The 14,174-nt window shown below is 32.3% G+C and overlaps 1 protein-coding gene across 1 annotated transcript in view; it reads right to left on the bottom strand.

Annotated features, from left to right (window-relative positions):
* The window catches only part of LOC127707256 (tyrosine-protein phosphatase 10D-like), a 74,808-nt gene that overhangs the window by 42,933 nt on the left and 17,701 nt on the right, over positions 1-14,174 (bottom strand). Inside the window, exons 4-10 of the mRNA XM_052211802.1 lie at positions 12,818-12,970; positions 12,242-12,394; positions 9,458-9,751; positions 7,617-7,898; positions 5,397-5,591; positions 3,296-3,400; positions 878-1,053 (exon numbers count right to left, since the gene is read on the bottom strand). Coding sequence (XP_052067762.1) covers positions 878-1,053; positions 3,296-3,400; positions 5,397-5,591; positions 7,617-7,898; positions 9,458-9,751; positions 12,242-12,394; positions 12,818-12,896 — 1,284 coding nt within the window. The 5' untranslated portion in view covers positions 12,897-12,970. The remainder of the gene's footprint in view (positions 1-877; positions 1,054-3,295; positions 3,401-5,396; positions 5,592-7,616; positions 7,899-9,457; positions 9,752-12,241; positions 12,395-12,817; positions 12,971-14,174) is intronic.

The following is a 14,174-nucleotide window of genomic DNA, read 5'->3' as shown; positions in this document are numbered from 1 at the left end:
ATGGTTGTTGGAAGAATGATCATGAAATTCAAACTTGACCTTCTTTCGGTCAAATATCTAAATTTGAAAAAATTTCTTCAAAGCATTTTCGAGTTATTGAACGAACAACACTCTAAATATCACTTTTCACTACTAACAGGTCTACAACTCAAGAACAATAAAAGTTGAATTCTGTAATTCAGTGGTTGTCGTTTGTTTATGTGTTACATATTTGTTTTTCATTCATTTTTTTTACATAAATAAGGCCGTTAGTTTTCTCGTTTGAATTGTTTTACATTGTCATTTTGTGGCCTTTTATAGCTGACTATGCGGTATGGGCTTTGCTCATTGTTCAAGGCCGTACGGTGACCTATAGTTGTTAATATCTGTGTCATTTTGGTCTCTAGTGGAGAGTTGTCTCATTGGCAATCATACCACATTTTTTTTTTATATGAAATTGAGAAAATCAACCCGCTGTACATCACCAAATGAATAATCAATATTTTCCTTTTGAAATCTTTATGGTTAATAAAATGCTTTACAGTATAGGCATTAGCCATTGTTTAAATTCTTTCATTATTTTATGCAGAATTTATGCATTTTTCCATCAATATATATTCATTGTGGTCATTTTCTTGGTTGTGCAATACTAATATATATATTTCCAAGTTGATGTATAAACAAGTAAAATTAAGAAATTTCACAAAATATTCAACAGTTGTGGTCTGTTGACATCATAACAGTCCTGGTTTAATATGAAATAAGCTTTCATTTTTGGAACACCCTGTACCTTAGTGTAGCTTGGACAAATTTAGGAACATGTATGATAATTTTTTAATTTGCACTAATATTTAGGCCAAATAAGGGCATAAATGCCCCTACTCCTTAATCAACTTACTGCTCCATCACAATCTGTGCACTGATAAACTACTTCCACTTTGCATTCACCTTCTACCCTTAAGCTGACACGGTATCCATATAAAACTCCCTTAACGTCGACTGGTGTCATCCATGATAGTTTTATACTTCTACTTTTAACTTCAGTGAAAGTGACATTCTGTGGAAATTCAGCAACTAAAATAGAAAAACAACAGGTGTTATTCAACAACAATGTTTTTTTACAGTTATGGCATTGTCAAAGGTTAATATATTTTAGGTTCAGAAATTAATGTTAGGAGTTTGACTCTAAGATAATTCAATTTGATGTTTAAAGAAACTAAGAAATGTGTCCTAAGTACACCATGGCCAATTAATAATTAACTTGCATAGTTTCATATTTCTATGTTCAGTCAACTGTGAAATCTTTGTCAAAACTCTGATTTGAATCATTATGTACTAAAAAGACTTCCCTTAACAAAAAGTATTAAGTATCAAATTGATATCACCAAAATTATTTTAAATTTTAACATTCCTTAAACCAAAACTTTAACCTAAAACATTTCAATGTTCAGTAAACCGTGAATTCTAGGTCCCCTTCTGGCCCAAGAACACAGTTATTTCGTAGTGCATTTCTTTTAGACAATAAATAGAAATTCAAAAAATCCCACCTCAGCTTTCTCAATAATATTTCTACAGTGTGGTGTAATACTTTTGGGACAAATTATATCAAAATTATAGAAAACTTCATCAGCTCTAACTTAAAATATGGACAATTTTGTGTTATGGGGGTCTTGAATTCTTTAGATAGCTTCCGATTTACTAATTTTTAACCTTTTTTACCTGGACCAAATCACTACTTTACTTTAAAATAAATGACCCAAATTTTTTTACAGTGTAGTTTCATCCCCCTACTTGCTATTTGAGGCATAAAACATGACGAAATAAATTTGGAAAGGGTATAAAAAAAAATGGCAAGTAACACACTGTCCACACTAGGGACTATATTTGTAGACAACAGAAATCAAGGGACGGTAACTGTGTTCCCGGACCTAATAGGATAGAAAGACTTAATCAATCTAATAAAACTTAGTATGACCAAAGCTTAATGAATTTTGAGACTGTTGACCAAGTTTCATGGCAAGAGGATATATATTATGGACAATATGATAAATTTCATGTTCAACTTTGCATGTTAAATTTTGACGTTAAAATTGAAGAATTTCAACTATCAACATTTGGAGCCTTAAAAATTCAAATATTGTAAACAATTACTTTTTAAATGCCCTAATGTTTAACATAACATGTATTTGAAGCAATATAAAACTCATTTAATGTATCAAATTTATTACAATTATTCCAAAGTCAAATTTATATGAGCCTGTGCCGGAAAAGAGATGTTTTCGAAAGAAATCAATGACCCAAATTTTTTACAGTGTAGTTTCATCCCCCTACTTGCTATTTGAGGCATAAAACATGACGAAAGAAATTTGAAAAGGGTATAAAAAAAATGACAAGTAACACACTGTCCACACTAGGGACTATATTAGCAGACAACGAAAAAAACAAAGGGAAGATAACTGTGTTCCCGGACCTAATTTTTCAAGTTGACGAGAACACAAGCTACCTTAAGCCAAAATTTTAACCTGAAACAGAACAGACAGACTTACAAAGGCACTAATGGACTGACAGAAGCACAAACCAGATGACATGATGCTCCTCTACTTTTTGTGATTCTTTGTTACATATTTGTTTGTTTTTATAGTGATTAAGATTATAACACAATGTTGACTGCTGTACCCCTTTTTTTGACATTTTTACCTATTATGTCTGTTTGTTTTGTTTACACATCATTGTCAATATAATGGAATTTTATGCGACTATCATACAAGTGAGAGGTTTAGCTAGCTATAAAACCAGGTTTAATCCACCATTTTCTACATAAGGAAATGCCTGTACCAAGTCAGGAATGTGACAGTTGTTATCCATTCGTTTGATGTGTTTGAGCTTTTGATTTTGCCATTTGATTACAGACTTTCCATTTTAGATTTTCCTAGGAGTTTTACTTCATCATGAGGTATTTTTGTTATTTTACTTTCTACTATTGCAGATAAACGGGGCATGCAAATTAATTGCTTTAAAAAGAGAATTAAAAGATGATTTTTTTTAATATTAGTATAGTAACATTCTACTATTGCAGATAGACGGGGCATGCAAATTAATTGCTTTAAAAAGAGAATTAAAAGATGATTTTTTTCAATATTAGCATAGTAACAAACTATCATCCAGATCTATCAGAATGTCAGGTATATTGTGAGAAAAAAACTTTGAACATTTTGCCAGCAACGCATATATACACTTAATAAACAGCTTTTATCTTTTCAGATACAACTATTATGCTTTTTAGAAGTAAATTTTCTCTAATTAGCTTAAACATTACCTCCAGCCCGTGTTAAACAGCACTTCTGTGGAGATTGTTGACTTTTATTACTTTGAGGTGAAACAGCATCATTGATAGTCTCCATCTGAAAGCAATAGTATTGTTCTGAAAGTAAAACAAAATAATGCCAAATGAGTGTTTTATGTTAAAAAATAGATGTTTTTTTGTACGCTCCCCCAATTCGCCGAAAGGAATTTAGAAAAAAACTTTTTTGTCACTTGTTGAAACATCTAGTGAAACTCCAATAATTTCAAAGCGTGTGTGACTGGTTTCAAGTCACCATCAAGTGTAATGAGTGTTAAAATAAGCCAAAACTACATGAAAAACAATTGTAAAAGTTGTGTTTGTCATTAACTGGAAATCTGAATAGCACGTGTAAATCACAAATAAACACAGCGAGTAAGTTGTGTAAGAACCTTCTTGCAGATGAAAATTTTTTAAATGCCATGATCATGATTTTCACAATTCTGACATACAGAATTCAAATGTTCCAAACAAGTTTAATTATAGAATAGCTAATCAAAGAATTCAAATATAGAAAAACATTCAATGAGTGACCGAACAACACATTAATTCACGAATGCGCGTAGCATGAGTTAATTATAAGTGTTGTTCCGTCACGAGTTGAATATTTTTCGATATTTGAATTCTTTGATTAGTTATTCTTTTTATTACATTGACAATGGGCTTTTTAATAGAATTAAAGTAGAAAATGTAAGGAAGTATATCTCTTTTTAAGCATTCACAATTTGTTTTGATGCGACGTAATCGATGACGTCTGGACAACACCTAATGTTGTATGACGTCAGAGGAGTGAAATAACCGAGTTTATTTCACATGTGAAATTATCGGTTTTTATTCCACTGGGAAATCACAGTAATAGATTGCAACCAATGTAATAATGCCCAATAATCAGGAGAAACAACAATTTTGATTGGCTGATCACAATTGTCTCTCTTGGGAAAAGCTCAAAATCAGGAACAATAATTTTTTTGGGTGTAGAATTTCACAAAATCGTGCAATTTTGACAAGGGGTCAAAATTGTGTGGTTCACGTCTAAATTGTGAATAGTTCCATCCTTTAATAAAATACTGTCAGATATATTCATAACATTAATGTTTGAATGATGTTTAGCCAAAACAAAACATATGCAGCAGTTTGAAACACCAAAATGAAACGAATAACTGATAACATTTTGTACTGTCATGCATAAGCTAGTTCTCAGCTGACTTCTTCACTTTTTTTGTTACGTTATTAACAAGCAGATCCAGTTTCAGTTATGCAATGCTATGAAAAGATATGTGAAATTTGTAATGAAGCATTTGATTTTGATACTTATCAGTTAATATAGGATTTTAAAATAAAATTTCATATTAATATGGATTAGGTAAATCATTAGTTTTGAAAAGAATAACTAAAGAACTATGAAGGTGACGTTACCCAAATTTGAACTTGATCTGAGTTTTGTGGTAATAAGTATTGTGTATAAGTTTCATAAAATTTGGTTGAGGTGAACTTTAGAGAAAGGAAATGAAAAATTCAGCAATTTTTCCATTTGTAAAGCAGCATAACTCTAGAACAATTAAAGTGACACCCCCGAAATTCAAACTTGATCTGTATTTTTTGGTATTGAACAATGTGTATAATTTTCATAGCATTTGGTTGAGGCAAACTAAATTTAGAGAACGGAAACAAAAAATTCAGCAATATTTTCATTTTTAAAGGGGCATAACTCTAAAACGGTTGAAGTGACGCCACCAAAATTCAAATTGGATCTGTGTTTTGTGGTAATAAGCATTGTGTATAAGTTCCATAACATTTGGTTGAGGCAAACTAAAGTTAGAGAATGGAAACCAACTTCGGGACGTATGTACAGACGGACAAGGGTAAACTTAATGCCCCCTCCGCTATGGCGGGGGCATAAAAAAGGGTGCCCTTTACAATTTCAATAACAAACATGGCGCAATGTAAACAAACATCGTGAAATCAAGTTTTTCTCCTATTTCTTGCTTATAGTACTCTATAATCCGCACCAATTCCTGGCAATATTAATTATGGAGAAAAAACTGTGGACAATCAGTATATATTACAAGAAACTTACGTGGCAATAAATTCTCAATTGTTTGAACCTCTGTACTTGAATCTGTAATAATTGTTCTTGTAGCTGCATAACTCATATATATAATATAATGTGAAATATCACCATTTGGTATTTGTGGTTCTTTCCATCTTAAATTCATGCTGTTTTCATATAGATCCTGGTTGTCACAAGTATTAATGACAGGAGGATTTGGTCCTGAAATGAATATTTATTCCAATTATTATTTATTTCAATTGGTAATTCTAAATGAACAGCCTTTGTATTTATGTTATAAACATGTCTCACATGTTAGCATTGAATTAATACAATGGGACCATGAAAGTGAAACAATAGTCTGATTTCAAGAAGAACAAGCATTCTGAGAGTATTGCATGGCCTACCGGTTAAAAATTAATTGTACTGGAACAAAATTCTAACTTGATCTATAACTTGTCATGGTGTAAACTATATAACAAATATCAAGTCAATATCTTCAAGCATGGCGGAAAAAAGTGTGGAAAACTGATTATTTAAGTGAATTTTCTAAGCCCAAGGACCATAACTGAGCACAAAATCATCAGACCGGAACAAAATTCGAACTTGGTCTGTAACTTGTCAAGATAAAACTATATACCAATTATACAATCAATATCTTCAAGCATGACGAAAAAAAGTGAGGAAAACTGATTATTTGAGTGTTTTCTAAGTCCAAGGACCATAACTCTGCACAAAATCATCAGACCAGAACAAAATTCCAACTTGATCTGTAACTTGTCATAATAAAACAATGTACCAATTATTAAATCAATATCTTCAAGCATGAGGAAAAAAAGTACAGAAAACTGAATATTTGAGTGAATTTTCTAAGTCCAAGGACCATAACTCTGCACAAAATTATCAGACCGGAACAAAATTCAAACTTGATCTGTAACTTGTCATGATAAAACAATATACCAAATATTAAATCAATATCTTCAAGCACGAGGATAAAAAGTGTGGAAAACTGATTTGCCGGACTGACAGATGGACAGATGGACAGACAGACAGACAGACAGACGGAGTGCAAATCTAAAGTCCCCTTCGACTTCGTCGGTAGGGGACTAACAAGCAGAATGTTTAGGAATGATCAATATATATATATATATATGATAACTCATTGCAATAATCACAGCAACTATAATGACCTTCAGCACAAATAAAGGTTGAATCTTGCACTTCTCTCCCTTAAAAATTGTAAATGATCAAATGATCAGAATTAGTCTTTCATATCTATAGTCATTATCACTGGGTCAATGCCACTACTGGTGTTCTAGAAGTCATGGAGAATATCACAAGCACTGTAGTTTTGTACTTGAATGATATCACTTTGCTAATACCTCCACCCTGAAAACTTTCAATATACAAAAACGGTAAAATATATTACAATGTAATAATTACATTATAGGCATGTTTCATTAGAGTCTGTAATTTTGATTGGCTACCAACAATTGCAAGGCACTCCAATATACTATATTCTATTTCTGTATAAAATGCAACAACTATGAATGCATATAATTTCAGTGACAATGTGAACAAATAATACATAGAAAAACAAACTAAAAGCTTGATATAACTCTTAATTTCATGGTTGTAGCACAACAATTTAATTATAAGTATTGAATGCTTCATTCTATAATTTAATAGGGTTGTAAAACCTTTGATCATGTGCACATATTTAGGATGAGGCGAATTTTACAAAATGTGCTTTGTCAATACTTTTTTTGTTATTTGGGGTTTATTAAATGCTCTTTAATTAACAGCTGATTGTATTGGATTTTCAATATTTGATTTCAACCAACAATGGCAAAAAAATCTGTTTTTCAAAATATGCATTTGGTGCATCAAATATTTGGTATATTGCTATTTCTATATTACAAATTTACTTTAAGCATTGGACATAAATATTTACATATATGTTTTTAAACTTTTGTCTACTCAGGAACAAAGTTAGCAAAATATATAAATATGAAACTCACCACTCACCAATTAAAATAATGTTTTTTTTAAATTTATTTCAATTAATTTTAATCTTGATATTGCTGAAACTACAGCTATTTTTTTACACTAGAATATATAAGTTCTCTCCCTATGTAAAATGTCTGTCAAAAGTTTTAAAACACCTTTATTGAATTCAGTTTCAATGTTTAGGTACATTTCTTTTTAAAGTAGAAAAGCCCTAAATAAAAATATTAAATAACATACGTGTGGATGTTGTCCTGATGGTTGCTGTAAATTCTGCACTGGTAAATCCATTACTATAAGCTTTCACTGTTATAACATATCTCTCACCATTCTTCACGGTATTAAACTGCTGTTGTGGAGTCTGTGATGGGGGGATGTTTGTAATGTTAAATGTTTTAGGTGTCACCGATGTACCATTAATAGTACCACTTAGATGCTGTATGATACCAACAACAGTCCAGGAAACAGTTATTGATGGTCCCAAAATAACATTAGTTATAATTGCACTTGGCACTGCAGGTCCTACAAAAGTAAATAAGATATGTTAATATCAAGTGTTCATCAATTAATTCTCATATCAGTCACTTCAATAGAATGGGGTCTCCTGAAACATCTTATACACTGGCAGTTTCACTAAAATAAGATTTGATTGATTATTGTTACTAAGGAACCTACCATTTTACAATTTATGGCACTCCTGTGTAAGATATGGTTCCTAGTAATCTTCTTATTGTCTTGTCATTTATTACATTCCAAGATGTACTTTAATCATGTGAACTGTCAAATTCCTGTAATTAACTTGCTTAGATAAGGACTTGAACATAAAATCTGATTTAAGTCAATTGTTTTTACTGTAAATTCACAAGTTGTTTTTTTTATTACTGTTGATAATGAGACTCAGTGGGATTTGCAATGATAAGAACTCACATTCTGATATATGAATATACTTATCTGTATCAGGATCTTCCTGAAATAGCAATAACAAGTGAAACTGCAAACTACTGCTCACTGATGATACCCCTGACCAAATATGCATTTGGAATATTTCAACCATAAAAATTACTTGAAAAATATTCATGGGACGGATAAACAGATTGAAGGATGGATGGACAGACATAGGTAAAACATTTTATCTTACCTCCAATACATTAATATTTCTAGGAATATGATTGTTTAAAAGCGTGTGCGTGGAGACCGTGTATATTCCATATTAGGTTAGTAGGGAGGCAGGGCTTATTTCAATACAAGGTTAGTAGTGGTGTTACGTCCCTTTATAAAAACAAAACAGTACTGAAAAAAATCTTACAGGTTTCAACAGACAAAGAAATTGATGATGAAGATTGAAATAAATTCATAAAACACATTTAAAGCTAACAAGTTGTTATTGTTGGAATATGTTTCTGTAGGATCAATGGAAGTAGTTTCTTAATGCTAATGGTATTGAAAACTTGCTCATTTTGATAGGTCACTAGTCTAAATATTACACATTAAGATAGTTGGTAAGATAAATTCGCTACATAGTGTGCTAGTGACGTAATACGGTATATATATGGGGTCAGTTAATTCCATATCGGGATTCGAGCTTCGCTCTCACCCCATATGGAATTTACTGACCCCATATATACCGTATTAGGTCACTAGCACACTATGTAACTAATAATACCCCCACTTCTTTAATGCGGGGGTATAATATAAAAAATTCGTGTTTATGCCTGCTTTAAAAAATCGCAATAATAAATGCATGCATTATTTTCTGATTTTAAAGTACTGTATGTCAATCAAGGGTACTAAATTTTTTGCATGGACTTTATCAAGATATATCTAACATCATGTCAATTGAATTGATATGATCCCTCACGGCAAGTAGCATAAAATAGTCATTAATTTGGCTTAGCCAATCATTCTTGCTTAAAATGAAAGTTGAGATGACCAAATGTTATGCATTATGAGAATTATGTAGTATCCAGATATATTGAAATTTATTCTGAGACTTTGAAGTGCCATTCTGGTATAAAGTTTAAAACATACTAGCTGCAATTGATTGCTGTATCAATTTGTTTTAAATATTGATTTGTACTTACTTGTACCAGCTTGTAGGACAACACTAGTAGTCTGAGCCCCAGGTCGACTAGCAGTCTCTACCGATATGACCTCAACTATATAAGTATGACCTGGCTGTCTGTTGGTCATATTATACTGATTCTCAGTCTTATCAATATTAATAAGATTTTCTGCAGTTCCACTGTTTACAGTTATTTTAATTTGATATTTGTTAATGAAGGCAACAGTATTAGGTATAGTCCATGTGATCTTAAAGTAAACCTCTCCAGTTGTGTCCCTTGGAACTTCTAAATTTTGTACTTGCAGCCCAGTCACTGAAAAAAAAGAACAAATTTTAAAAAATTTTTACATGGATGATCTTAGTTTCTAGGTCTCACATTCACAGATTACCTTGCCGGTTCCCCTATGGATTAAATATCACGGATGATCCTGAAAATGCAGTTTCATAAGTCAGATACGGGTCCAATACAGATACAAAATGGTGTACGTATCTACCAAGGGTCATGTAGGAAAGGTTTTTTTTGTCAACATTAGTGATATAGATTCTTAAGGTATGACAGGGTTTATTGCGGAAATGACAAGATTTAGTACGTAACCGGCATAAAACAAACTTAACCTGGAGAACTTAATATTGACCAATGATCTATGAAAAGGAGGTTAGGGTCAGATGATAACTGCTAGACAGTTATATATACACCTTCCCATCATTTCTTACACCAAATACAGTTGACAAATTTGCTTATAGTAAAACATAAACAGACCAAAGCACAAATATATTGAGCAATGAACAACAAACTGAAATCTAGGTGAAATTAAACCTGGCAGACTGATATGAACATCATAAAAAATTGCCATACACAAAATATAGTTGACCTATAGCATACAGTATTAGAAAAACAAACTAAAACAGATAAAATGCTCCGCTGGGCGCAGTTTGATACGACGGCATAGGTCGAACCCTGAACAGTTGGGGCAAGTATGGACACAACATTCAAGCTTGATACAGCACTGAATTTGGATTGTGATTAAATATTTGACACAGCATAGGTTTCTGACACAGAATGAATGTGGTCTAAGAACTTAAAATTTTTTTAATTTACCTATTCAAACCACATCATTATTATTTGCTTTTATATATAAATCAGAAATAACCAATTTAAAATGGAAAATTTTAAAGAAAAAAAAAAATCCCTCCCCCAAATTTGTTTAACCCCCTTATGATTCATCACCCAAAACTCTATCCCAGCCTTCCCTTTGTGGTATGGTACCTTGCAGTACAATTTCAGAGAGATCCATACACTTGAACACTAGTTATTGTCTGGAAACTAGAAAAATGCTTGTTTTTAGGCCCCTTTTTGGCCCTAAATTCCTAAACATTTAGGGCAATTACCCCCATACGCAAACCCAGCTTTCCCTTTGTGATATGGAACCTTGTAGTACAATTTCATAAAGATCCATACACTTACACACAAGTTATTGTCCTGAAACTAGAAAAATGCTTGTTTTTTCCCCCTTTCTGGCCCTCAATTCCTAAAATTTTGAGGCAATTACCCCCAAAATCAATCCCAGCCTTCTCTTTGTGGTATGGTACCTTGCAGTACAATTTCAGAGAGATCCATACACTTGAACACAAGTTATTGTCTGGAAACTAGAAAAATGCTTATTTTTGGCCCCTTATTCCTAAACATTTTGGGCAATTACCCCCAAACTCAATTCCAGCTTTCCCTTTGTGATATGGAACCTTGTAGTACAATTTCAGAAACATCCATAGACTTAAACACTAGTTATTATCATGAAACTAGAAAAATGCTTTTTTTTACCCTTTTTTTGCCCCTTATTCCTATAATTTTGAGGCAATTACCCCCAAAATCAATCCCAACATTCCCTTTGTGATATGGAACCTTGTGGTACAATGTCAGAGAGATCCATACACTAACACACATGTTATGTCTGGAAGTTACAAAAATGCTTATTTTTGGCCCCTTTTTGGCCTTTAATTCCTTAACTGTTGGTACCATAACCCCCAAAATCAATCCCAACCTTCCTTTTGTGGTATTGAACCTTATGGTAAAATTTCATAGAGATCCATTGAGTTAAACTAAAGTTATAGTGCGAAAACCAATGTGTCTTCGGACGACGACGACGACGCCGCCAACGTCATACCAAAATACCACCGCAAATTTTTTTTGCTTTCGTATAAAAAACCTAACTTGAACCACTGAATCATGAAAATGAGGTAAGGTGAGATGACAAATGTACACCTTACACAAAATATAGTAGACCTATTGCTTATAGTATCAGAGATATGGACTTGACTACAAAAACTTAATCTTGTTCACAGATCCAAGAAATGAGGTCAAGGTCAAGTGAAAATGTTTGACAGACATGAGGACATTGAAAGTTACGCACATACCAAATGCAAGTATCCTATTACTGACAATAAGAGAGAAACTTAAATTACAAAAAGTCTCAACTTTTTTTCAAGTAGTTATTGAACCATGAAAATGAGGTCAAGGACAATGAACATATGATAGACAGAATCTTCATAACATAAGGTATCTATACACAATTTATGAATCATTCAGGTCTATTACCTTCTGAAATATTAAGCTTTTAAGTAGTTAGTATATGATGCCGCCACCGCCACCAGATCACTATCTCAAAAGGTCACAGGCTTGACAAAAAACAAAATATAAATAATAGTGATTATTGCCATTTCTAATTTTGATGTAAACATTGACTGGTGCATTTCTGCGGGTGTTAAAGTTTGAAATCTCTTTTAAAATAAACAAAAGCTAACTTACAATCTTTGCATGTCTGAACATCTCTGTAAAAGGTTGCCTTACAAAAGCATTTGTACACTAAACTGTTTTCTGCTTCTACTATACATTCTGAATCTGCTACAGAACATTGGTTAACTGGCTGGCCATTACTACAGACCTCTCCAAGTGCACTTTCTATAAAACAAAACGAGATGGCATGTACAATTGTTGATTGTTTTTTTATCATTTAAAATTTCGCAAAACCATTGTCAAAATAGTAGACATTGAATATTCTAGACTCTCTGAATGGTGAAATATCAAAACGATCTCTCTTAACAAGATCATTCTTCTATATGTTACGTAAAACAAACCATGACAAATGTTAAATTTCATTGATGTTGACACAGGAAACAGTACGCCTTGAATCTCACTTTCATGACAATATTTACAGGTGAGACAAAAAAGTCTCAAATTCATTGATCTAATTATACTCATACAGAAAGTGTGATAGCAGTCAACATATGGATTATATCAAATGTCTCCCTAAGAATTACCTCCTGTAGGGCATTATAGTATATCAAACTTATTTATGATTCAAAGTTTATACTAAATACCTACTTGTTACACAAACATTTGTCGTGTTGGCATAAAAATCATTTTTACACAGACATTTAGTATCTGATGTTCCAGTTTCCATTTTGCATTCAGAATTAACATCTTCACACTGGTAGTTTGACTGTCCTGTGTTACAGACAGCATTCAATACAACCTCTGTAATCATATATAAACAATAAAATAGTACAAACACAAATCTTTGTTATCAATTCAAACAAAAACATATACCACACAAAATTGTTCATATTTGAAAGAATTGCCTGTATAAAATAAAATGCTGGTAGCAAGATATGTCTCCTCTGTGAGCAGAACATTCAGAAAAAGTCTTTCTGGTGCACAAAAACATTGCTAATTAATACAATGGTTTACAAACTAAGATGTTATAAAAGTAATGCTACTTCATTACAGAAAAAAATCATTGATCTATCACAAGTGGTTATCATTGGCTTTAATTTGAACTAGCTGTCAGAATAAGCGAGTACTCTATGATCTTTACTGAGTGTCTTTTTGTTGTTGGGATGTACAATACTTAGTACCCTATCACGTCCATGTGTTTTTGTTATATGTATTTCTATTTGTATCCATCTGATGAGTAAAACCTTTTTCAACTGATTTTTATAGTTCGTTCTTATGTTGTCCTGTTACACCACTGTCCCAGGTTAGGAATGGGGGGTGGGATCGATCCCATGACAAACATCTGTTTTGCTGATCTTGTATATAATACTGATCATTTAATTTAGTCTGTTTAGTTTCTCTCTATCTTCTTTAGTTTTTGCTCAAGGGCAATAACTTCTATAAAGAGTGACTGTCTACTTGCTATATCGGCAAAATTTGACTTGTTAGTAGATCTTGCCTTCCCAATAATATTTGTGATTTAAAGTGTCTGTTTTTTTATCATTTGAGGCAAAACAAAACAAAATGGTAATAAACTGGGATATGTCTTGCTTTTTTGTAATTTCGATAATGCACATTTGGAAATTACAATAGCAACACTTTAACATGTAAGTTTTGCAAATATTGTCAATGAACCATGACTGAAGGTACATGTCTAAACAATCTCCATGGAAATGAGATGTGTCAATGTGAATACAACTGCATACCAAATACCATTGACTTATTATAAGTAGTTCCTTTTAAAGAAACCTAAACACAAACTAATACATGTACATGTAAACTAAGCAAAATTTCAAAGTCAAAAAACCATAACTGACGGGGCGGTGTCAAATATCTCCATGGTAAAATGATGTGCCAATGCTAATACAACTGCATACCAAATATCATTGACCTACCACTAGTGGTTCCCCATAAACCAACCTAATCACAAACTAATACATGTGAAAGAAGCAAAGTTTCAAAGTCA

This window comes from Mytilus californianus, unplaced genomic scaffold (assembly GCF_021869535.1).
Source record: "Mytilus californianus isolate M0D057914Y unplaced genomic scaffold, xbMytCali1.0.p SCAF_60, whole genome shotgun sequence".
NCBI lineage: Eukaryota > Metazoa > Mollusca > Bivalvia > Mytilida > Mytilidae > Mytilus > Mytilus californianus.
Note: the sequence above shows the minus strand (reverse complement) of the source record. Positions and strands in the feature narration are given on the sequence as shown.